The 27678-nt window shown below is 37.7% G+C and overlaps 1 protein-coding gene across 1 annotated transcript; it reads left to right on the forward strand.

Annotated features, from left to right (window-relative positions):
• On the forward strand, nt 1-27673 carry LOC133521360 (4-aminobutyrate aminotransferase, mitochondrial-like). Its single transcript, XM_061856280.1, has 9 exons — nt 1-168; nt 917-1029; nt 14507-14674; nt 15373-15651; nt 23232-23392; nt 24917-25067; nt 25548-25705; nt 26395-26663; nt 26952-27673. Exons 1-9 carry the CDS (start codon nt 117-119, stop codon nt 27068-27070), a joined length of 1470 nt encoding a protein of 489 aa, XP_061712264.1. The 5' UTR covers nt 1-116; the 3' UTR covers nt 27071-27673.
• The last annotated feature ends 5 nt before the right edge of the window (nt 27674-27678 follow it).

The raw sequence follows: 27678 nt of genomic DNA on the forward strand, positions 1-27678 counted from the left end.
TTGTCTTATGATAGTCTTGGGCTTGAATGCTGATCGACTTGTTCTTATAAGTATAATATTATTTAATTCGATTAGTTAAACATTGTTGAGACACATTAGGTATAAAAGGAATAAACATGTTCCGTTTAGTGAAGGTTAGCGAGAATGCGTTATTACCTGCTATTAAATGTAAGTATACTGACTGCCGTACGCTGCTATTATTTACCTATAAAAAATATTAAAATGTTTCTGAACTATATAGACTTGTAATTTATTAATGGCTGTTGCACACTCTCAAATATGTATGTAACCATACATTACTGGAAGAGTAATGATATTTATCGGACGATTAATTTATTTTATTTTCCCGATAATCGGAATAGGCACTAGGTAATTTATTTTATTCGTCCGGTTAGCGGACGACTACACACTTCGTATATGAATTTAATGAAGAACTATTTTAGTTCAGTCTTTTCCGTTTGTCCATCCATCAGAGGGTAGTATTATATGAACCTTAATACCTATATTGACAATTACAAAATGTGTATTTCTATAGGCCCTTTAAAACTGTAACTGAGTATTTAAAATATATTTTGTTCTATTTTTATTACTATAGAAATGTTATACATGTGAACATCACCATGAACACTTAATGGTACTTTCAGGGTCTTCCTAGAAAGAAAAAATTGAGACATACTTGTCATGGATGGTTTATATGTACAATTTTTCTCTATAATTGCAAGCAGTGAAGATTTTCATAAGTTTTATGTTTAATTTTGAATTTTATAATAAATAGCAAAATTCATTATTATTTTGAGTATCTACATGATTTAATATAATAACAACTGAAATATTATAAAAAACAAGATATATATTGTATGGATGCCCTGCATGGATATTTAGTATAGTCAGTGCTGATTGTTGGTCCAAATTATAGATACCAGGGCTATGTCTGTGGCAACCCATAAAGAACCAGAGAAGCCATCAATCAAGACAGCGGTTCCTGGCCCCAAGACTCAGCAGTTGTTGGGTGAACTGAACAATCTACAGGTATGGCCCTTATATTACTATTGTCCAGGGGTGTATTTTTGTTTTACATGTAAATGAGATGTACATTTATCAATAAATCATCAGAAATAGGATCCCAAATTGTGCTAGATATTAAAACATTACAGAGGGGTGCTGTGGCAATCCTCCTCACCATGTTACCTATAATACCTATCTATTTTGAATAGCCTAAATATTCAATTCAATTCAAATATAAGTACTTTATTCATGTAGGCCTAGCAACAAGCACTTATGAATAGTAAGACAGTATTACATATAATTATCTTAATCTAATTATCAGAGCAATTTATTGATGTTGTAAATATTATTCCATATATAATACTAATGAATATAATTCATAGATCAAATTTAATACTAAAACTTTCACAAAATACAGTCATACAAAAAAAAATGTATAAAAAATACTAGTCTAGATTGTTTCTAGAATAAATTCTAAATGTCAAACAAATATAATAAAAACAACAAAGGAAATACATGCATTGGAATATCCATTTCATCATCATTATTCAAATATAATAAATAATTAATCATTTCGAATCACAATTAATCCCACGTTGTTTTATCATTCATGTAGTCTTGTGTGGTATAATAAGCTTTAGAAATAAGTTTACGCTTTACATGATTCTTAAATTTATTAATTGGTAACTCAGTAATATGGTTTGGAAGTTTATTATAAAATCTCACACAATTACCCATGAATGATTTTTTAATTTTATGGAGCCGAGTGAAGGGCACGGCGAGCTTATGTTTATTTCTAGTATTAATATTATGAATGTCACAATTTTTCTTAAAATCGGCAATATTTTTATGCACATACAGAATATTCTCATAAATGTATTGAAGTTAAGGCACCAGGATTCAATTTTAAATTTGCAACTCTTGCAAGTTTGAAAAAGAAAGGGGTTACCACGCACCTGCAATAGTCTATTATGTTTTTCTATGAGTACTTAACTGTCCATACGAAATAGTATGGAGTTTTCATGTCTGTTGCATAGGAAATGTATGGCATTAGCCGGGTCCACACAGAGGGAGCATACACGCGAGGCAATTTCCTCACTCACAAACCAGCCGAGGCACGTCTACACTAGCCGGTTTGTGCATGAGGAAATTGCCTCCCACGTACGTGCTCGCTCGCTCGCTCTGTGTGGACCGGCCTATTGAACTTTATAGTTTAAGAAAAAAACTGACTATACATAGTTATGTTGTAAATGATCATTTAATTATTTTGAAAGTGAGGGATGATGTTGCACACAATCATTACAATCAATTTGATTATGGCCACCTTACAGAAAACATCAGCCAAATAACAGTAGACCCTATGCATGAGTAAGATTGACGGAGCTCAAAAAGTGTGAGGGGTGTTAGGCAAAGCAGGCGCTTACAGGCGTAACACCTCTGGAGTTGCAGTTGTCCATAGGCTTAGGCAGTTAGCGAGCTGGCTTGTGCAAACAAGCCACACCTACGTAGTATAAATAAAGGCTGCATGGGGTTAAACCAACTAGGTTTATTTGTTAAGGAAATTTGTTTGGCAATGTCTTAAAAGTTTTGGAAATGTTGAGCATAACTTTGTGCCGAGCAGACAGGTAATTTTTTATAATATAAATTTCTAACTTACCCAATTAAGTACCCAAATGCCGCACTCCAATTCGTAAGTGTACTATAATAAATTAGTACATTTTCAGGATATTGTATGATACATAGTCTATTTGGGTAATCACCTAAAATCTAAGTACGGACGCTAAGCACGAAGAATTTCCTACATTGACCTGGCTGTTTTTTTCTCTATTACATACGCGCATAGATATATTGCTGGCCCGCACACAGTGTCATTGACCGCCGGCATCATGGGCGGGACAGCAATATAAAGACGCGCGTGCGATAGAGATAGGCCCAGGCGTGTCAATGTACGAAATTCTTCGTGCTTTGCGTCCTTACTTTCATGCCGTAAGCGCCACCCTTAATAAGCTCATATTTATCCCTTGTAACATACAGCCTAAGTCTTACATTACATTGATTCGGATTAATAGCCAAAAATATGGTATCAGCGTAATTCGTCCCATTCGTTTTTCGTTCATTTCTTATGTCCGTCTCATTCTGTGTTCGTCACTCATTCTTTATTCGTCTCGATCGCTATAAGTCCCTATCGTCTTAAGTCCAATTATGTAGCCTGTCTCTTTCTTAATAAGTCTTTTTCGTTTTTCGTCACGGTCTTCCTATGACTCATTCTTAATTATTCCCTTTCGATTTTGGTCTCATTCACTTATTCGTCTCATTTTTAGGGTTCCGTAGCCAAATGGCAAAAAACGGAACCCTTATAGATTCGTCATGTCCGTCTGTCTGTCCGATTCTGTCACAGCCACTTTTTTCCGAAACTATAAGAGCTGTACTGTTCAAACTTAGTAAGTGGATGTATTCTATGAACCGCATTAAGATTTTCACACAAAAATAGAAAAAAAACAATAAATTTTGGGGGTTCCCCATACTTAGAACTGAAACTCAAAAAATATTTTTCATCAAACCCATACGTGTGGGGTATCTATGGATAGATCTTCAAAAATGATATTGAGGTTTCTAATATCATTCTTTTCTAAAACGAATAGTTTGCGCGAGAGACACTTCCAAAGTGGTAAAATGTGTGTCCCCCCCCCCGTAACTTCTAAAATAACAGAATGAAAAATCAAAAAAAAAAATATGATATACATTGCCATGTAAACTTCCAGCGAAAATTGGTTTGAACGAGATCTAGTAAGTAGTTTTTTTTTTAATACGTCATGAAATTAAAAAAAAATTTTTTTTTCAACATACCCATACATGTGGGGTATCTATGGATAGGTCTTCAAAAATGATATTAAGGTTTCTAATATCATTTTTTTCTAAACTGAATAGTTTGCGCGAGAGAACCTCCCAAAGTAAAAAAAGTGTGTCCCCCCCCCCTGTAACTTCTAAAATAACAGAATGAAAAATCAAAAAAAAATATATGATATACATTGCCATGTAAACTTCCAGCGAAAATTGGTTTGAACGAGATCTAGTAAGTAGTTTTTTTTTTTAATACGTCATGAACTTAAAATTTTTTTTTTTTTCAACATACCCATACATGTGGGGTATCTATGGATAGGTCTTCAAAAATGATATTAAGGTTTCTAATATCATTTTTTTCTAAACTGAATAGTTTGCGCGAGAGAACCTCCCAAAGTAAAAAAAAGTGTGTCCCCCCCCCCCCCTGTAACTTCTAAAATAACAGAATGAAAAATCTAAAAAATATATATGATATACATTACGATGCAAACTTCTAACGAAAATTGATATTGAGGTTTCTAATATCATTCTTTTCTAAAACGAATAGTTTGCGCGAGAGACACTTCCAAAGTGGTAAAATGTGTGTCCCCCCCCCCGTAACTTCTAAAATAACAGAATGAAAAATCAAAAAAAAAAATATGATATACATTGCCATGTAAACTTCCAGCGAAAATTGGTTTGAACGAGATCTAGTAAGTAGTTTTTTTTTTAATACGTCATGAAATTTAAAAAAAATTTTTTTTTCAACATACCCATACATGTGGGGTATCTATGGATAGGTCTTCAAAAATGATATTAAGGTTTCTAATATCATTTTTTTTCTAAACTGAATAGTTTGCGCGAGAGAACCTCCCAAAGTAAAAAAAAGTGTGTCCCCCCCCCCCTGTAACTTCTAAAATAACAGAATGAAAAATCAAAAAAAAATATATGATATACATTGCCATGTAAACTTCCAGCGAAAATTGGTTTGAACGAGATCTAGTAAGTAGTTTTTTTTTTTTAATACGTCATGAACTTAAAATTTTTTTTTTTTTCAACATACCCATACATGTGGGGTATCTATGGATAGGTCTTCAAAAATGATATTAAGGTTTCTAATATCATTTTTTTCTAAACTGAATAGTTTGCGCGAGAGAACCTCCCAAAGTAAAAAAAAGTGTGTCCCCCCCCCCCCCTGTAACTTCTAAAATAACAGAATGAAAAATCTAAAAAATATATATGATATACATTACGATGCAAACTTCTAACGAAAATTGGTTTGAACGAGATCTAGTGAGTAGTTTTTTTTTAATACGTCATAAAATTAAAAAAAATTTTTTTTTTCGTCAAACCCATACGTGTTGGGTATCTATGGATAGGTCTTCAAAAATGATATTTAGGTTCCTAATATATTTTTTTTCTAAAGTGAATAGTTTGCGCGAGAGACACTACCAAAGTGGTAAAATGTGTGTCCAAAGTGGTAAAATGTTGAACGAGATCTAGTAGTTTAAGTAGTTTTTTTTAATACGTCATAAAGGAACCCTTCATGGGCGAGTCCGACTCGCACTTGGCCGCTTTTTTTTCATGCATTCGTTATTGGTCATATTCGTGATTAGTCTCATTCATTTTCAGTCTAATTCTAAGTTCGTTACATTCGTTTTGCGTCTCGCTCGGTCATTGCACACTACCACATTAGTCTACTGTATAATAAGCTATCGATATTACACTTTTAATGAGCAAAAAACAAAGTAATTAATCACGAAGCGTGACCGTCAAAATGGCGCTCAAACCGGAAGTCATTAAAACGCCAAATCGCGCAAAATTGTATTGATGTGACATCTGTCAGAAGTCTGTCAGCGTATCCTTCCGGCTTGAAAAATATACTGAGAGGAAAGGGGACGGCTGCTTCTCCATACAAACGTAGTTCTCATTTGCCTCTTTGGATATTGACATTATGAAAAATCTTTTTGCATAATTTGATGTATAGTATCAGGCTGACGCAACTAGGAACAAAATAAGTTTTGTATGGAACTTGTTTCGCAAATCTTTGCCAACGAAGAAAAATAAAACGTCAGTGCTATTTATTCTGTCAAGTTTACATCAAGTCAACTGTCAGCCTAATTGTTTTGTTTGTTATGAAGGCTTCAATGTTTTGTTTGGGTATTTCGTGCAATTTCTTTATTATTTAGTGAAAATATCGAAAATAGTGAACCGTGATCAGAGTAAAGAACGAGTTTGTTACAATGCCACCGAGAAAACGGTTTACTAAGTGTGAAATATGTGGCAAGCGAGCCACTCGAGAAAATCACGAAAAAAGGGATTTTATGGCGAAATTTCCCTTGGATAAAGACCGGTACGTATTGCTTTAGATACTGTTGACCTTATTTCGGTGCAGCAGGCTTTAAACACATCGAAAATTTGATATTTTATATTATTTTTAGTTGTGAACTAGGGATGTACTAAAACTATCGATAATTGTATGTTTATTTGTATATCAGTGTAAGTAATTAAATAAAATATGTGAAATTTCCTGAGAACTTGCATGCAATATGACACAAAATTAATTCGTCAAAGATTTTCAGTGTAAAATTATCTATCATCTATGCATTAATGGTCATTATTTAACATATTTGATTTGATTTATAGATGCATATTAGCGCTAAATAATCAGTTGATCATCTCATTAGCAAACACTTGGAATATAAACTGTACATAACCAAGGCTGTATGTTTTCAGATGCAGGCAGTGGGTTAAATTTGTTGGGAACGAAGACCTGATACATCTTCCCATAGAAAAGTTACATTTATTGAAACATGTATCTGCAGATCATTTTCAAAATAGTGCTTTTAATAAAAAAAAATTAAGAAAAAAAATAGTAAAGGATTTTATAATTACAATCTGAGTGTAACGAGGTATTCTAAAATAGAATCCTAGCGTAGTGAGGGATTCAAGTGTTAACGCCTATGGGTGGTATTCCACCTATGCAATTTCTTTGTCCAATGTGTATTGCGTCTCACATTTTGATTAATGACAGAGTGAGACGCAATGATATTGGACCAAGAAATTGTATAGGTATAGGAATACCACCCTAAGGTGGAAATATTTTTGCTACCACGTGATAAATTTACATACTGCTTTTCACATCACCTATGAGGAAATTATTATGGTACAAATAAATAAATAAATTTAATTAATGGTAATTAAATTAAATAATTCAACCTAAGAAGTATGCAAAAAGAGGAAAAAGTGATCCCTCCTAGTAGGGAAAAAAAGTGCTACTTTGATCCTTCCTAGTGGTGAAGAACAACAAGGTGTTCAAAAAAAAATCGAGTCCACATTAAGCTCGACCACGTATTAGTCCACTCATAGAACTATCCACTATATAAAATACAACTTAAATGTGGACTCGATCCTAACTTGATTTCGAGTACAAAATTTGTAGACAAGAGTCTATATTTCAACCCTCCCCATTTTATCGATATCGATAAGAAACGCAAGCGTGTAGCATACTACACTATTTAAATTGCTTATGTTGGTACTATGGTTCTTTGACAGTTCTTTGTCGTACATTTTGGTAATGATTTGCGAAACAAAGGGATTCCACTCGCTAGTATGGAAGTCCCGTCTCTTAAAACGTAGTGATTATATGCTCTTTGTATAGTATAGTCAAGTTAAGGAAAAGTATGGAAGTAAGTCGTGTAGTCGTGCTTTTTTTGGATTCGTTAGATGGCGCAACTAGATTATTTCCCCCGAGTTGCACCGTTTCTATTATGTACGGACGACCGTTAAATTTTAGGTATAAACTATAAAGTGCCGTAATTTTGGAGTAAGTTAAAAGTAGAGATGTGCCGACTACGGTTTTGGCCGACTAGCCGACTAGCCGACTAGTCGGCAGTCAGGTGGCCGACTAGTCGGCCGACTAGTCGGCGTAGCCGACTATGGTCTTCGCCTAAGTTCGGGCGTAATCGGGAACGTTCGGGTCGCCTGATTCGCTGCCGCACGTGGTTGCGTTTTCATGTTTTGACTAGTTTTGTTTACCTTTCCGATTCACTTGTTGCTCCGGTGTGTTATTATTAGAAAAACATACATAACGAATCGTAATTGTTGTTTAAAAGTTTAAATAAACAAGTAGTGATCTTTATAAACATTATGTCTAAAAGAAAATCACGCGTGTGGACATTTTTTGACGATGTTGAAGATGATTCAAGTAAAGTGAAGTGTAATCAATGCCAAGTACTTATTTCGCGAGGTGGACTGGGTAAATCGGCAAACACTTCGAGTATGGTGGTTTTTTATTTTATTTCCTTATTTTTTTGGAAGATCTAGGCAGCCGACTATTCGGCTCATTTTGCCGACTAGTCGCCGACTAGTCGCCGACTATAAATGTGGCCGGATAGTCGGCTTTCCCGACTAGTCGGCGACTAGTCGGCACATCTCTAGTTAAAAGCTATTGGGTTCAAGCTAAGTAGTGTATAGAGAACACCTTGGTGCATAGTATATCTTAATTAAAAAGATGTGCAATGTATAATACACTCAAAAAAAATTTTTTTTCGATTGCGGCTCGAGGATAAGTCAGTCGGTTGGTGCAATCTCAAGTTAAGCTTTTTAAAGCATTATAAACATTCAGTTAACTTTGCACGCCTGGGCAAATTATGGAACATGTATTTTTAATTATTTTGTACATTGTGCTTCGGGGGAAATTAAGAGAGACGTGAAAATTTTAAAAACGGTACTTATCTAAAGACACTACATTTGCACTAAATAAAAAATAGATTTTTTTTACCGGAAGTTTGTCAAAAAGTAAATAGAATTAACCGCAACGAACTGCAAGCGAAGGTGGTTGGCCGCACGCGGCGCGGGGCGCGCGGGGCGGGGAGATAGCGCAGCGCGCAGCTAGGGTTTGCAATATCCGACAATTTTTCGGATCCGGATACATAGAAATAGGATATCAAGAACGACTGTCAAACTTCAAAAGTGCGACCAAAAATGAAATGCAAGTTTGTGCGTAAATTGTCTATGTGAGATCAAAAATAGTGATGTCATGTTACAACATATTAATAATCTATCGGTGTTTGACCGCTTTATCGACTACTTATTCAAATGTGTTTGATTGTATAAAAAATGTTATACGAGTAGGTATGAAGTCGCTTCCCTTAGGTCATATAGGGCCCAAAAGGTGCCTTTGATGAAACCAGCACCATATTTTAGTATGTTGTTAAGCATGTTATTTTGACAAAAAAACCATCGGGAGACAGTTTCTAACGTGGTTAAGTCACATGAAAGCTTGTGTGGGGTGTCATAAAAAGCAAAATTAAATGCGCTACAATATCGTTCATACATTTGACCTTGTAAATACCATAGTTTACGAGAAATTTTAAGTTTTATTTAAATTTTCTCGAAAAAAAATCCGTTTTTTGTTTTCATCAACTTTACTAGTAACTTTACAGGAAAACATTGTATCAAGATATGAATGCTACATTAGTAAGCTATAAAATTCCATTAAAATTTTAGAAAATCGGTTTATAAACAAGCAAATTACACTATTTCTGTTTCATACCGGATGACACCACCAAGAGTCGGATGGCTGTTTCAATACAATTTGCAAGGCAAATGATGTTTAAGTAAAGGTAACTTGCTGAACGATATCTATAGTAAAGTAATATTTTCGATAAAAGTATTATTATCAAAATTAAGAATACTGAGATCGTTTTATGTCCTTGCAGCTGAGACTAGCATCAGGAAGGGTTTTCTACAAAGAGGTGTACGCTGGTCCATCATTTTTCTTTCGCCAAGCCTAGTTGCAAGAATCTAGCATTTGTGGGTCGCTATTCAGGTAAATTGGTCCCAATGTGGGTCTGTTAAGCCCTTTTTATATGCTGTAGGAGAGCATCCTGTTGAAGGAATATACTCGATCGCTCTGTTTTTAGGGTTCCGTAGCCAAATGGCAAAAAACGGAACCCTTATAGATTCGTCATGTCCGTCTGTCTGTCCGATTATTTCCTAAACAAGATCCTCCTCGCAGTATTTACATTACTTGTTTGTGTCACTACTGGGAAGTTATTATGTAGGGTTTGCAATTAGAATATTGTGATATTCTAATTATTCGAATATCCACCAAAATAAATATCCGAATAAACGGATTTAGATAACACAGAAATAACGTTTTTAACTATGTTTTAATACAATGATATTACCCCAACCAATTTTAAATGATTACTTGATTACTATAATAGCTAACATAATGTTATCTCTAAAACCGTACTTAATAAGGAAGGTTTATATCTGGATTAGCTGGTGCATAGTTGGAAATACATCCAATGCCTCACCTCGTGTTCATTCGTCATGAAAATACTAACTATGAAAGCAATACTTACTTACTTCACTGGATCAGTGACCCAAAAAGAATCTTGGCCTTTGACACAAGAACAACGTCACTCTGCTCTATTCTGCACCACTCCACGCTAGTTGGATACTCCGAGGGCGTTTTAGGGCTACATCGCTCCTATCTTCTCACAGCCCGATTCTCTCCCGTCCACTCCAAGTGACCAAGCCTGCGAAATCGTGCGGCTATAATCTCGCTAATTATATTGGGTGCCGCAACTAGCTACTCTAGCTCCCTATTTTTCCTACACTTTCATCTTCTCTATCTTCATCTCTGATAGGTCCCAGAATATTCCGCCAGAATTTTGTCTTCTTAACTAAGAACTTGTTCTTTTTTTTCTGATTCAGAGTCCAAGTGTAATACTTACAGATGCCATTCATCAAAATCTAATTATTGTCTTATAGACTTGAATCATGGACAGTCTACTGATCAGCTTGGATACTAGAACTCGGTGAAGCGCTGCTGAGCATCTTAGGGCATTTTGGATTCGAACATCTATCTCCTCTTCCCGATTACTTTAGGTAGGTCTTTTCTTTTCGATCTGCGGTGGCAGCATGGTTCTATTTTTATCACTTGTCACTATGCCCTTCATGACAAATGATAAAGAGCCGACCATCTTAGCCCTATTCATTTGGAGATATTCAAGTGGTTGATTATCAGACCAATTTTCTCTCCTTCCTACTCTACTATCCTAGCCTTGGCCTCCAGGTCGCTTTTGTTTTGAGCCTATAGCCCCAAGTCATCAGGATATCCAATGATCTAATGTTTGCATTAAGCAACATTCGCATTCATTGTATAAAGTTACTGCGTGACATGATGTACCTATCAAAATTGATGTGCTGTTAGTATTTGAATTGATTAAATATATGAAAATACTATATTTAAATGACAAAATGGTATGAAATTATTCATAAATTTCATTAAAAAATTGTTTCGGTTATAGGTCAATAACCATATTTAATGGATCCGTAATATCCGGATCTTATGACCCGCTAGATCCGGATCTTATAGTTGACGGATATCTGGATATTTCGGATATCCGGATCTCAAACCCTACGCGCAGCGATTGTTCCGAGACAGTTTGTTTGACACTTTTGACGGGCAACGAGCACAAATCTTTCTTCTGGCATTAAAACGGAACTATTGTTTTAAACAATCATTGAGTGAACTAAGTAGTCTAACGTTTTCGTAAGTATATGGAAAAACGCGATTTTTCGAATTTTACAAACATTGAGCGTACCTGTATTTAATTTGTTGACTGTCTGTCTGCATACTCAGAAACCCTACTATTTTTGCAGTACATGCCACTACTCGTGCCTCAAGAGCCGTGCTTCGTCGGTGCATCTACGCGCGTTCCTTCTCTTGCCACTAATCACGCGCTTGTCGCTTCTGTGTATTTATTGCTCTACGTTTTTGGTACTTGATTACAAAACTGCATGTTCCGTATAAAAATGCCTATTTTTTATGGGGTGCGAATGTAAACAAAATCAAATGAATATGATTGCATCAATTTCCAATAGTATTAAAATTTCCCCCGAAGTACAACGACAGTAAAACATGAAAACTACTTTCCGGGTGTCGCACCCTGGTGCGAATTTGACATTGGATTTAGATATTTTTTCTAATTATTTACTCAATTTGCACCGAGTACATTACTTTCCCCAGACCCGCAATGGCCAAAATAGATTTTTTTGTATGTTGTTTTTTTTTTTTACCTGTTCCGTAGCTTAAATTAACATAAATAACACGTGCGAATTTAGATATAAGTGTTGTAAAACGTACGCCAAATTGCACCGAGTACACCTTTTTTCTCTTCTTAGTTATAACCATTACATTATTTTCAGCCGATTTCACCCCTTTCCGGGGGGGTGAATTTAATAACGATTGTATAAAGTTCGATTTTTAGCCCATACAAAACAATCCGTAGTGATTTTATTAGTCCTTAGAATTAGTTCCTGACTTTTGTGAAATTTGACTTAATTTGACCGTACTAGTATATTATATTAACCACTGCTATGCCCCTAGGTTTGACTTTTTTCGATTTTTTGATTATTGTGAAAGTTAGGGGCGAAAAACATATTTCATACAAAATTTTAACTGCTCCTAACTCTTATAATAAATAAAAATTCGAAAAAATCAAACGTAGAGCCATGGCTGTGGTTACAACCAATTGTGTCAAAAAATGAGGACTATGTTTGTTTGAAAAGGCGATCTCCCGCGGGACCTTCTCTTTCGTCATAATACATAAACAGTACATTTTTAACCCTTTTCCAGGCCGCACTAATCTACAAGGTTTTACCAAAAAAATCAAATATATTCCAATGAATCCAGCTTTGATGATTAGAAGACAACTCACATTTCCTAAAAGTGTAATCTAATTTGAACCTTAAATCGGAATGCTAAAGTTGAAATTCTAATGGCGCGTATGTGGTTGATAAATTGTACTATGCCTGGAAAAGGGTTAGTGTCAAGATAACTCTTCCGGTAAAAAAAAACGTAATTTGTTATTGTATGGTTATAGTACCTACGCCTTTACATAGGTACATGTGTGATGTGTGAATAAGGGGCCGGTACACTATTCATTCCGCTCAATTTATTTTCAATTGAATAAATGGCTATAAATTGAAGGTGATCTTTATGTATTTTAATGGTTCTACAGTCTCAATATTTCGCTAGGCTAGTACAATATTTTTGTAATATTATATAACCTAATTATTGTAAAAATCAACTGTAATCAAATATTCAGTTTAGTACTCGGCAGATTATTGATGTTCGGGATTATAAAATGAGACTAAAACTACTTTGCGATGTTTGCATAATTATGCTATTTAGGTAAAGTCAGTCGGGACAAGTGCGCTCATTAGCAGAGGCGTATTTTAAAGATTTGGCGCCACGGGCCATTAAGTGATGATAATAATTATAGTGTATGTAAGGAAAAAACCTGTAATGTTGTTTTGCCGCCTCTTGCAGCCTGCCGTAGCGGGCCATAGCCTTCTTAGCCCTAGGGTAAATACGCCCCTGCTCATGGGCCTATAGGATGCCCATGAGCGCACTTGTCCCTGCGATACTAACTCTGCTATGACGCTGACAAGCACATTCCATGTATGACGATTGACGTACCAACAGCAATCTGCAAAATTGCATGGACACATTATGCATGGAATTAATTAATAAAGTGGCCATGTACTTTTGCTGATGGGTGTACCTCTCAAGACCGCAACTTTCCCGGTTAAGATAACGAAAGTAGCCCCAAGTGTGCACTTATCCCGACTCACCTTAATCATTCATATTTTATCAAATTTTGATCGTAACCATTGGTCTACGTCTATCAATGGTTAAATTGGGTTGAGGTGAGATAGTTTTAAATAAACGACTGATAATAACTGATCGTATTCATCAGATTTCCTGCCCGTGACACTAGGCAACAATATCACAATCTATGTCGAGTTAGAGGACAAAGCCACCTTGACGATAACAATGCCTGTTGTTATATGATGATAAACATGATATTGATTGCTATTTATCACCTTCTGGACAAGTTTTCACTATATTCTCTTTTCTATTATTACGTTACGTTATAAAACCAAATATAGTTCGACATGTTTCAATTTAGTAATTTCGAAATTTGAGGGTGAAAGCTATCGCGATCTCTTAGCTGAACCTAAACGAAGATAGGAACTTTTCGTGCCTCTATATAAAGTTATCAACAATGGAAACTATAGGTCTAGATTAAGAGAAGAATATGTAACAATATTTTTTGTATGACCGTTTATTTCATATTTAAATAAATAAATCTCTGATCGACAAAGACTCTAAATGCGTTCAGTTTTGAGTACTGACTAGGCGCGCAAGGAGACGGAAGAAGAAACTACTGTCTTAAGTTTCAGCATTAAAGTCAAATCCGTACTTGGCGGGAAGAAGTTGATGACTCATGAGATAAAATTGAAGAAATTTGAACTTTATGTAATTCTATTCTAAGTTCAAGTTTCTTCAATTTTATGTCTTGAGTTATCAACTTCTTCCCGCCAAGTACCGAAATATAGTATTGCACGTAGAAACACTTCTAGGGTTTCTTCTGTATACTTTACTAACCCTGCGGTAGGTACCACGATAAAAAAATTGCGATCCATAAATTTGGGCTGATCAAAACAGTACGACCTAAACCCTACAGTTCGAGTCGTAAAAGTCGTAGAGTATGGCTAAGAGTTAAAACACATTCAAAAATTCAAGATACCGTTGTAGTGTTGCTTTCTTTTGTTTTTGTCCACAATTAAAATTAATTCATTATCTTTGTTCCAGCAAGCTCAGTCTGTTCAACTGTTTGGCGACTACGACAAATGCTTCGGCAATTACTTCGTGGACGTGGACGGGAACGAGTTTCTGGACGCTTTTACCCAAATATCGTCGGTTCCGATAGGATACAACCACCCTGCGTTGCTGGGAGCTTTTGAAGATAAACACGCCCTTGTAAGTATTTCGAATGTTAATCTCGCTTAATAACCGACAAAATGTTTAATAAAAAGCCTAAATCTGAAACCTTTTTTAACATTATAAACTGTAAATGTAATAAATTGGTTGCTGCAATGACTTATAAATCGCATATTTAAAAGTTATTGATAAACATATATGTATCTAATTGTTTCAAGGCTTTCAGTTAATTCAAGGCCTTTTATGATGCTTTTTTAACACGGTGTATAATAGTTGCATGACATGGTAATAAGATTAACATATAATTATTTATTTGATCTTTATTGTTCAAAAAGTCATTCTACCAGTTAACCTTGGGCAAAGCAAATATCAATTATAATTATAATATATATAATATGATAAATTATTCACTATGATCTTATAGAAAAACAGTTAATGCCACATTAAATTGTATAACTACATTGTGGGCTCGCTCATTTCGAAATCATTTTTATCGGACTCTCGCTCGCACTCGTGTGGCTATGGCGAGCGCAAGTGATACCTGTAGTAGCAGCGATGTTTTGCAATCGTTTAATTTTTTTGTAAGTAAAATTGGTTTCTCACTTCATTAATGTATTTATTGAATATTCATTGTTGATGTAAGTATATTAAAACGACAAATTTTTTGACAATATATATTTATTACATGAAGGCAAAATCGCCCTTCAATAACATTGTCTTATTTTTCTCTTTTACAGAAATCCCTTATCAACCGGCCAGCGCTCGGAGTGTTCCCATCCGCGGACTGGCCATCGAAACTCACGAGCGTGTTGCTCCCCGTGGCCCCGCGCGGCCTGGACCACGTGTCCACCATGATGTGCGGCTCGTGCTCCAACGAGAACGCCTACAAGGCCGTGTTCTTCTGGTACCGCACCAAGCAGCGCGGGGGCAAGGTGGACTTCGCGCCGGAGGACACACACTCCTGCATGGTGAACCAACCGCCGGGATCGCCGGACCTGGCTATAATGTCTTTTGAGGTAGGATTCCTTGTTCCACTTATTTTTATGTTTCATGTACTTAATTATAAGCCTCCCTTCGCATACCATAGTGACAAATGACAAGTGACAAATGAATTTATTTTTTTCATAAACATCAAATTACATAGAGTTCCTTAAATTATAAACTCTGCTTCCTAAATAGGTATAACCTGTACTTTAGGGTAAAAAGCGCTCCTCCCCAAAAATTTAGTTGCAGGAGATGTTTTATTTATATAATTAGCAGTGGCGGATCGTTCAAAGAACTCGATTCCCACCGGCTTGTCTAATTTCAGACCGTTGAGTGCTTTCGCGATCGGATCATGGAGAAAAGAAAAGTAAAATTAGCTCCGGGTTCCCTACGAATATTTGTGACGCGCCGCCACTGATAATTAGTACAAATTTAATAGACATTAATATTAATAGACCTTATGGCATTGACCGAGCGTTATCGAAGGTCCGTTTCACCTTGTGAAAAATGCTTTCGCATGTTCGGATGTTCTCCTCTACAGGTCACAATCCTCAACCAACTCTCGTGAATTTTGTGAGCAGGTCCGATTCCGATTCTTTTTTTAGATATTGTTCAAAATGGCGGAGCCATACATTTATTCAGTTTTTTAAGTTATACATATTTACTAGCGAGGTCCACAGCTCATATAGCCACTAGTTGTTATAAAGTTAAATTTAGTACGTAACTATTACCGTAAAATATTGTAGAAGGATAGGCGGACTGTAGGAGGATTCTCTGCAGGAGGATATTGACTATGTGGTGCGATGGAGCGTTGAAAATAAACTCCTCTTCAATGTTACCAAATGCTGTGTATGCTCATTCAGTCGAGCGGCAGCACCTCTACTTGCGCAGTATACCCTCGGACTTAACAAGATTGACAGGGTCTACTCTGTGATGGATCATGGGGTGGTCTTTGACTCACGATACACGAACGCTAGCCGATAGCTGTTTCAGAAGACTAGGCTTCGTGATACGCAACGGTAAGGACTTCCGAGATGTTGAGCCCATAAAGCTTGTCTTTAACGCTTTGGTGAGAAGCAAGTTGGAGACCTCGTCAATTGTGTGGACCCCGTATGAGTCGACTTACGCCTTACTTCTTGAGAAGATTCAAAAGGCTTTTCTTAGATTTCTGTATAAGAGAATGTTCGGGTTCTACCCATTTTTATATCCGACTAAATTTTTGCTCGGAGCACTAGGTTACAACTCTCTTAGAAGTAAGACGTAACTGCAACTTGCTGGTTACCGTTTGTCGCATGCTGCGTGAATCAGACTGCCCAGACCTCCTGATTCGCGTGCTCAGACTGCACGTGCCGGATATTCCCAGGATTAATCTAAGACCGCGGGTGCGCCCACTGTTGGCGGTGCCAGCGGCGCGCACTGTGTCACGCAGAAATTGGCTGCTCCATCGAGCATTGACACTACTCAATGCGCTTCTGATGACGTCAGCACTTGATTGTGATTTGTTTGCATAGAGATGGACGACCGTGTACCGTGAGTGCCTGAAGTATTGTGAGATGATGGATGATAGGCCTTCCACAGTCGGTGTATGATACTACTACTGTTATGTGATGTGTTATTTTCTGTTCTTCCTATGTATTTTTTACCTAGTTTTCTATTATGTTATTCTTGGAATGAAATATTTTGTTAGTTTAAGTTAAGTTTCCCGGTGTATTGGTATTTTTATTCTGTAATGCCGTGGAGCTATAATTGCATTAAGTAAATATATAAATAATTGTAGATATTAAGTAATTTGCGGGATTATAGTCATCTGTGGCGCTAGTCCCACACATTAATTAATAAACCTCATTTGTTCGCATCCCGTATTAGACCTGCTATAATTTGAAGTAATTGATAACATTTCGAAATTTCAGCTTGTGTTATGAAACACTATTACGGTAATTAAAAACCGAATAAAAAACTGTAAATTTCAAGCCGCTGTAATTTTGTTTCTAAGCAAGATGACTACGGCATTCTTACCGCGTTAAGAGTCCTTATTCCTACAGACGAGCGTATTTTGTAAAATGCTTCCTTTTTCATTCAAGATTACGACGTAACTATTAGTATTTATTCAAAAACTGATAACGTACTTAAATAATCGTTTCCTAAACTAGGGGCTCCAACAGTTCAAATTTTCATTTTCTCTTTTAAACCTCTTTTTTAATGAGGTTTTTTGGGAGTCTTTTCCAAATTTTGCAGTGAGATGTGGCGTTTCGGTTCTCAATTTTGCTATAAACAAGAATCATTTGGTACATGAATGACTACAATTTGATTCAACATATCTCGTACGAGGGGCTGGAATGATTAACAATCGAAGATTCATTTGAAAAAACTGATAAAATACCTTCCGAGTTTTCTTAATTTTTTTGGCGAAAACAGGGTTTTATTATATTTTATTTCCGCAAATTGTACGCATATTTTGCTTTAAAAATAATATTATAGCAAACTGTAACTTTATGTTAACCTATAAAAAAAAAATCGTAACTATGGGACCTACATTGCCGTAAATTTATATTTTTTTAAAACACGTATAAATCACGCAGCAGCGACGCCCCGCTCTCAGTCCGCGCGGAGCGCGCTTAGAGGATGGACCTGTGCTCGATTGTCAGGCATTCGTTGCGATCGTAATCAGCTACCGAGTTCCGAGAAGTGCTATATACTGCGATTAGAAAATCTTAATAAAAGTTCATTTTTTACAGTATGCCTAACAGACTCGCTTATTGATGGATTTTCAGTGTTACTTTTTTTTTAATACTAAGTCGGTGGCAAACAAGCATACGGCCCGCATATGTACGCCTGCAACTCCAGAGGAGTTACATGCGCATTGCCGACCCTAACCCCCTCCCGCCCCTCGTTGAGCTCTGGCAACCTTACTCACCAGCAGGAACACAACACTATGAGTAAGGTCTAGTGTTAATTGGCTGCGATTTTCTGAAAAACGCATTTTCACTTGAAATTACGTTAGGGTTTGCATTATTATTTTTGACCCGGATGAAGTCCAAGTTCTCATGATGGAGTCAGGAGTTGGTCACCAGAACTCCTAATCTACTAATTATAATCCCATCGTGTTTGGGCTCAAAAGATTTGCCCTGACGAAAACCATCGATCTAGATGAGGTCCAGGGTCTCATGATGGAGTCAGGAGTTGGTCACTAGAACTCCTAATCTACTCATTATAATTCCATCGTGTTTGGGCTCAACAGAGTTGCCCTGATGAGCACCTTCAATCTAGATGAGGTCCAGGGTCTCATGATGGAGTCAGGAGCTGGTCACCAGAACTCCTAATCTACTCATCATAACTCCATCGTGTTTGGGTTCAATAGAGTTGCCCTGACGAGCACCATCAATCTAGATGAGGTCCAGGGTCTCATGATGGAGTCAGGAGCTGGTCACCAGAACTCCTAATCTACTCATCATAACTCCATCGTGTTTGGGCTCAATAGATTTTCCCTGATGAACACCATCGATCTAGATGAGGCCCAGGGTCTCATGATGGAGTCAGGAGTTGGTCACCAGAACTCCTAAACTACTCATCATAACCTCATCGTGTTCGGGCTCAATAGATTTGCCCTGACGAGCATCATCAATCTAGATAAAGTCCAGGGTCTCATGATGGAGTCAGGAGTTGGTCACTAGAACTCCTAATCTACTCATTATAATTCCAACGTGTTTGGGCTCAAAAGATTTGCCCTGATGAGCACCATCGATCTAGATGAGGTCCAGGGTCTCATGATGAAGTCAGGAGTTGGTCACCAGAACTCCTAATCTACTCATCATAACTCCATCGTGTTTGGGCTCAATAGATTTGCCCTGATGAAGACCATCGATCTAGATGAGGTCCAGGGTCTCATGATGGAGTCAGGAGTTGGTCACCAGAACTCCTAAACTACTCATCATAACCTCATCGTGTTTGGGCTCAATAGATTTGCCCTGACGAGCATCATCAATCTAGATAAAGTCCAGGGTCTCATGATGGAGTCAGGAGTTGGTCACTAGAACTCCTAATCTACTCATTATAATTCCAACGTGTTTGGGCTCAAAAGATTTGCCCTGACGAGCACCATCGATCTAGATGAGGTCCAGGGTCTCATGATGGAGCCAGGAGTTGGTCTCCAGAACTCCTAATCTACTCATCATAACTCCATCGTGTATGGGCTCAATAGAGTTGCCCTGACGAGCACCATCAATCTAGATCAGGTCCAGGGTCTCATGATGGACTCAGGAGTTGATCACCAGAACTCCTAGTCTATTCATCATAACTCCATCGTGTTTGGGCTCAAAAGATTTGCCCTGACGAGTACCATCGATCTAGATTAAGTCGAGAGTCTCATGATGGACTCAGTAGTTGGTCACCAGAACTCCTAATCTATTCATCATAATGGTAATTTGATGGTGCTTGTCGGAGTAAATCTATTGAGCCCAAACACGATGGAGTTATGATAAATAGATTACGAGTTCTGGTGACCAACTCCTGACTCCATCATGAGACCCTGGATTCATCTAGATCGATGGTACTCGTCAGGGCAAATCTTTTGAGCCCAAACACGATGGAATTATAATGAGTAGATTAGGAGTTCTAGTGACCAACTCCTGACTCCATCATGAGACCCTGAACATCATCTAGATTGATGGTGCTCGTGAGGGCAAATCTATTGAGCCCAAACACGATGGAGTTATGATGAGTAGATTAGGAATTATGGTGACCAACTCCTGACTCCATCATGAGACCCTGGACTTCATCTAGATCGATGGTACTCGTCAGGGCAAATCTTTTGAGCCCAAACACGATGGAATTATAATGAGTAGATTAGGAGTTCTAGTGACCAACTCCTGACTCCATCATGAGACCCTGAACATCATCTAGATTGATGGTGCTCGTGAGGGCAAATCTATTGAGCCCAAACACGATGGAGTTATGATGAGTAGATTAGGAATTATGGTGACCAACTCCTGACTCCATCATGAGACCCTGGACTTCATCTAGATCGATGGTACTCGTCAGGGCAAATCTTTTGAGCCCAAACACGATGGATTTATAATGAGTAGATTAGGAGTTCTAGTGACCAACTCCTGACTCCATCATGAGACCCTGAACATCATCTAGATTGATGGTGCTCGTGAGGGCAAATCTATTGAGCCCAAACACGATGGAGTTATGATGAGTAGATTAGGAATTATGGTGACCAACTCCTGACTCCATCATGAGACCCTGGACTTCATCTAGATCGATGGTACTCGTCAGGGCAAATCTTTTGAGCCCAAACACGATGGAATTATAATGAGTAGATTAGGAGTTCTGGTGACCAACTCCTGACTCCATCATGAGACCCTGGACTTCATTTAGATCGATGGTACTCGTCAGGGCAAATCTATTGAGCTCGAATACGATGGAATTATAATGAGTAGATTAGGAGTTCTAGTGACCTACTCCTGACTCCATCATGAGACCCTGGACTTCATCTAGATTGATGGTGCTCATCAGGGTAAATCTATTGAGCCCAAACTCGATGGAGTTATGATGAGTAGATTAGGAGTTCTGGGGAGTTCTGGTGACCAACTCCTGACTCCGTCATGAGACCCTGGACCTCATCTAGATCGATGGTGTTCGTCAGGGCAAATCTTTTGAGCCCAAGCACGATGGAATTATAATGAGTAGATTAGGAGTTCTGGTGACCAACTCCTGACTCCATCATAAGAACCTGGATGGACTTCATTCGGGTCAAAAATAATAATACAAACCCTAACGTGATTTCAAATAACACTGAAACTCTATAGCACTAATGTGCGCAAACGATTGGCATCTTGACTACGCAGCATGGGTGCGTAGCCACCATGCCAATCGATACGACAACGAAACACTATCTGTCTCTCTCTCGTACTAATATGCACAAACGATTGGCATCTTGGCTGGGCAGCATGGGTGCGTAGCCAACATGCCAAACGTTTACGATACGACAAGGAAACACTATCTGTCTCTCATCGCACTAATATGCGCAATCGATTGGCTTCTTGGCTAGGTATCATGGGTGCGTAGCCAACATGCCAATCGTTTACGATACGACAACGAAACACTACTCTCTCTTTATCGCACTAATATACGCAAACGATTGGTATTTTGGCTAGGCACTAAGCAAGTGTGTGGCCAACATGCCAATCGTTTACGATACGACAACGAAACACTATCTGTCTCTCTATCGCACTAATATACTTTATTTATACCTGCAGTCATTTAGTAACTTCTTCATCTTCCATTGGTGTGAAAGAGACAGAATAAAGAGCAAGGGTTATAGTACACTCTGTAGTCTGTACACTTAGTAGTAGTGTACATAAAAAAAAAAAACTACTGTGCATATACAATAAAATAAAGAGTGCCCATATGATATCATATGACACTAAAATTAATGTTGCTTGAAATTATATTGAAAACTATCAAGATTATTCTAGTCTGCATTGAAACGCGCGTCGCGTTGCCGGCACTCGCGTACCGAGCGCCAACGCCATCTATCGAGCGTTATTTCGTGAAATCGGAGAACGCTCCAAGGATTAAGGGCTCTTAAGAAGTCTTATTATTATATTATATATTTCAATATAAAAAATTCTGGTTTTGCGCTGTTCGACTTGCCTTGTTTGTTTGTGCCTGATTTCGAAACACTTAAAATTACTTCAAAGTTTCGTGCATTTCATAATAAATAACTAATTCTTGAACAGAGGCCTCGAAACGGCAGATCTCTAGGAACAAGTGACCCTGGGCCCATAACAACGATTGCTAATAGAATTTGCGAAAACGAAGCATAGCTGTCATAATTATCGTAAAAACTGTGGTACATATGCGGCTAAAGTGTAACGAACGACGATGAAAGTCAGTTCAGTTCTCTGTACGAAGGTTAGGATAACTAAAGTTGCAGAAAATGTATGTTACTTAATTCTAAGCAAAGTCGAAAATCATAGGTACAATTTCCTTTGTACAAAAATCGCATTTAGTAGTTGACATAGAATAGACTAAGAGCTCCAAACGTCCTGCAATGCCGTTCTCTCAACTATTATTGGGCTCAAATCATAAAGATATAATATAAAGAGAAGAATGAAAAAGCCAAAAAACATTAACAATTCCAGCAGATGACGGGCTGATGCAGGCAAATATGAAAAACGGGTACGTAAAAGCTGCCACTGAATGCATAAGGAAGAAGCTGCCTATCACTCCTACAGAAAAAATAATAAATAAAAAAACTGACAAATACCTAAATTAAAAGTCGCTTTTTATTGTACTTATTCTAAAAACCTTAGTTTGTTCTCAATCGTATTAGTTTTTTTCATTTGAAGTTTACAGTTTTATTTCGGTACACCCCTTAATATCTCTGGTTTTACAGGCGTCCATAGGCGACGATGACTGCCTCAGGCGGGCCGTATGCTTGTTTGCCACCGACGTGGTATAAAAAATTAAGAACCCTTTTATAAGTATTGCAAAAATAATTTACTATTTTTTACGGGCTCTCAAATCAATAAATAAAATAAGTACCCAGTTAAGGTTTTTTGATGTTATCAATTATTGCCAGTAAATTGTGTTCATAAACTTTCAGGGAAGTTTCCATGGTCGCACCTTCGGAGCCTTGACCACCACGAGGTCGAAGCCCATACATAAAATAGATTGCCCGGCCTTCGATTGGCCCGTGGCCCCGTTCCCGAGATACAAGTACCCACTCCATGAGAATGAAGCCTACAACGATCAGGAAGATAAAAGGTAATGCTTTCGTTTCACATACTTACCCGTACATACGTACGCTACATGTCACTCATAGATAAGATAGCATATTTATGATTTGATATCCAAGCAAATAGTGAAATGTAGATAGGTACATTTAAATGTTAGCGCGATCTACTTTGACATTCAGACCAAGTTTATTCCTACTTAATTGCTTATTTCAGTGTTTTTCAACCTTTTTCACGACGCGATCTCTTTGAAAAGAGATAATTTTTCGCGAACCCATGTAAAAATGCACGTATTTTTTTTACAAATAATTGCCATAAAATACATTACAAAAGTACATTTAAACATAAAATCTTAAAAACGACTTAATAATTAACATACTAAACTGATGTCAAAAAGTAATGCCACAGCGTTTCATTTTTGCTTTATTCCTATCGCAATGTATCCCAGTCCTAGTGTGTTACATAATTCCGTGAGTATGTTTCTCATTTCTTTCTTTTGTCATTCTTTTCAGGCTTCTCTTAGATGATTTTCCGTATAATTTTACTCGCCGCTTCGGAAACCGTCGTTGTCTTGTTTTACTTACAATTGAAGCATGACGCCAACATTTCGGTGCAGTAATACTTTTAAAGCTTTACTTTTTTTATAATTAAGTAGCTAGCTAGATCCTTGTTAAACTATATTTTTATACCGCGTCATACAATGCTAACATTTACATACTAGATTTAGAACGAGTCCTGCATCTTATTGGCTTAACAACAAACGCATTGTTGTCACATGTTGACGCATATCAAAATTAACAAGACTCAATAAAATGGTTTTTAAATTCAGTTACCACAAAACAAATGGCGCCATATAGAGCGCCCTATCTACTCCGGTTGTCATACTCAGGTGCACGATCTATTCTCAGACATTTCACCTCTTCTACAATCAATAACTCTTTAAATACAACAAAGATAGTTATTTCTAGTAATAGCCTACAATAAAACGTGAATACGTGGATAAGATACGCAAAATCTAATCAGCTGCCGTGATTTAGTCCCGATGAACAACCAAGATGTTTAGCCAATAAAGAGCTCCTACATGGTGATGTCAAGATCCATACCGTCAAAGAAGTCATCCGTTTTAATACTCTGAATACTTTTTTGCTCTTGTTATAGCCCTTTGTATATAAGTTTGATATGCGTTAACTTGATATAGGTACTTGTCTTGATTCAAAGCATGTGTGATGAAGTTGTCCCACCCAACGCTTGGCACCTAATAATATGCTATCTTTTATAAACGCAGCAATATTTAATTTGGAATTATGTTTCCCCAGTATAACATAACGAAACCCGCGAATCTTAAAATGTATAGATTTATGGTGTATGACGATTCTTTTTATTGCCAACATTTGGTTGACTTTTGTCACAACAATTTCAAAGCAAACGCCTGATCTTGCCAAGCTTGTGCATGATTAGATTTCCGACGGGGTGATGTTTTGCTAGTCAAACCTGGTTATAATTTAGGAAATTAATGCACGTTATTCATTACTGTTATGTTGTCTAAATTATTTAGATGCCTGGAACAAATAGCGCGCATCATAGAAGAGCGTGAGAAATCCAGCAAGCCGGTGGCGGGCATAGTTGTGGAGCCGATACAGTCTGAGGGCGGAGACCACGAAGCGTCCCCGGCGTTCTTCCAGAACCTACAGCAGATCTGCAAGCGCGTAAGTTACAGTTCTCCAAACAACTAGTTTTTGACGACCTTTTGTAATATAAGTACTGTTAGTCTGTAAGGCATAAGTTTTTTGGGCATAGGCGTTTGACCACGATCTCACCTGATGGTAAGTGATGATGCGGTCTACGGTGGAGCACGCTCACCTATGAGATACCTATTTAGCCTAGCCTTATATTTATATAGTTTTAACAGGTCCTTAACCGGCCGCTACCCCTGGTTGTATCCGATATAAGCAGCTTAAAAATATTGATATTACGTCACCTTTCGTTTATTGCTGAGGCACGAGTGGAGTATGAGAAGATACTGTGGTATGTGTGACTATCATCACCATATATAGATAGTATCTTCTGCTACTGACTAGTTATAGTGTAAAATGACTATAAACCATACATGAAGTCATCAGCGACGTTACCTCTGCCTATCTGTGGGCTCTGTGTACACAAGTATTAAAACAGTTAGTTGTTTGCAGACGGGAGTAGCTCTGATCGTAGACGAGGTGCAGACCGGGTGCGGACCGACGGGCAAGATGTGGGCGCACGAGCACTTCCAGCTGCCCTCGCCCCCGGACCTCGTCACGTTCAGCAAGAAGATGCTCACGGGCGGCTATTATACCTCTGCTGCGTTCAGGTAACTTGTATTATTTGACTATAATTGATCCAGTGAACTATACCCCGCTACTTGCTCAATAGCCGGGTCCACACAGAGCGAGCATACGCGCGAGGCAACTTTCTCACGCACAATACGGCTAGTGTAGACGTTCCTCGGCCGAGGTAGCGCACTCGGGCGAGGAAAACGCGCGCGCCGCCTTGACCGACGCACGTCTACACTGGCCGGTTTGTGCGTGAAGAAATTGGCTCGCGCGTATGCTCGTTCTGTGTGGACCCGGCTATTGAGCAAGTAGCGGGGTATAGTTCACTGGATGTAGTGTCGGGTAGCGGGGTATAGTGTCAGAGCACAGTACAACGGATGACATTTCAGATCTAGAGCAGAGCCCAACTGGGGAAGTACCTCCAACTCACAGAAAACCCCAGCCAAATAACACGAAACCCTACTCATATCATTCCTGCCGGTGAGTAAGGTTGCCAGAGCTCAACGAGGGTACGGAGTGTTAGAGTCGGCAAACGCGCATGCGACTCCTCTGGAGTTGCAGGCGTACATAGGCTACGGAGACTACTTACTATCAGGCGAGCCGTATGCTTGTTTGCCACCGACGTAGTATTAAAAAAACATACTTTGGGTTGGAATTGGCATATTTTTCATTGAAATTTGGTATGAGAGATAAGTTAAATATAATAGCATATTTTTATTTATTTTAGACCTGCACAAGCGTACAGGATTTTCAATACCTGGATGGGAGACCCAGGCAAGCTAATCCTTCTGGAACAAGTACTTCGCGTCATTCAGCAAGAGAATCTATTAAGCAATGTTCAGAAAACTGGAAAAGTTTTGAAAGATGGTTTACATGATCTCGAGAAAGAATTCTCCAACACGATAAACAGTGTGCGCGGTCGGGGCACGTTCCTGGCGTTCAACGCGCCCAACGCTAGCTTGAGGGACAAGATCAACAATGACTTGAAGAAAAATGGTAAGTTTTGGCGTTATTTGTTTTAAACGCGTTCCCTGTTTTCCATATAGTTTAAAAGATTTGCTGTTCAAGTCAAATTCAATGGGTTTTATACAAAAATGTTATCCTCTTTATTGCATGGGGTTCAGGGTAACTATGTTTTGCTACCCGTTTAAAAACGTTCTAAATATATTCAGAATTTGTGACGTTCCATGCAAAAGGTACATTGTCAGTTGTAGATAAAGGACTAGTATTTTTTTACTGGAGCTATTATTGGAGGCTATAAGAGCTGGTATTTTGTTGATGCAGGCGTGCTAGGCGGCACCTGTGGGGAGACGGCCATCCGCCTGCGGCCCGCGCTCACGTTCCGGGAGAAACACGCGCACGTCTACCTCGACATCCTCAGGAAAACACTCAAGGAACTTTAAGCGTACCTCGTTCCTAGTCAACCGCATTACATACGGCTTTCATTTTATGCTGATACTTTGTGATATTAATTTTACAGAAATTATTTATATATTAATACATACATGTATTGATTTGACGACCTTTCATATTTGCATATAAAGTCAGTAAATATAAATCGTCTCGTATCAGCGAAATAACGGCACAGGCTATGTCGCATACTTAAGAAAGGTCCTTACCATCACTTGTAATTTTTATTATGGTAATTTAATATTTGTATTTTCCTTGAACTAGGTTTAAATTGATGCCAAACGTGAGATATTATATGTTGTAAATTATACATATAGGTAGTCGAGCGAAGAATATGGTCAGTATTTTAAACCTTATGCAACCAGTATTATTTTTAAGTGATTTTTTTAATACTATTTACTATTATTATATGCCATAATTGTATTAAATAGTTACAATATTAACTATAGGGTAGTATATATAGGTTCGTTTATGGAACTGTTTTGTGAATTCAGTATACTTAATAAGAAATGTATTACGAAATGTCAAATTTAAACTATGCAATACTACATTGTAGATACTCAAAAGTCTTCCAAAATAAAAATAATTTATGTGGAGTTGA

Source organism: Cydia pomonella, chromosome 9 (genome assembly GCF_033807575.1).
Source record: "Cydia pomonella isolate Wapato2018A chromosome 9, ilCydPomo1, whole genome shotgun sequence".
In the NCBI taxonomy this organism is placed as follows: Eukaryota; Metazoa; Arthropoda; class Insecta; order Lepidoptera; family Tortricidae; genus Cydia; species Cydia pomonella.

Excerpts from the sequence above, each read along its gene's own strand:
- LOC133521360 (XM_061856280.1), top strand. The coding sequence starts at position 117 with ATGTTCCGTTTAGTGAAGGTTAGCGAGAATGCGTTATTACCTGCTATT. Across the intron at positions 23,393-24,916 it reads AACGATCAGGAAGATAAAAG|ATGCCTGGAACAAATAGCGC; the intron begins GTAATGCTTTCG and ends TAAATTATTTAG. Across the intron at positions 25,068-25,547 it reads TACAGCAGATCTGCAAGCGC|ACGGGAGTAGCTCTGATCGT; the intron begins GTAAGTTACAGT and ends AGTTGTTTGCAG.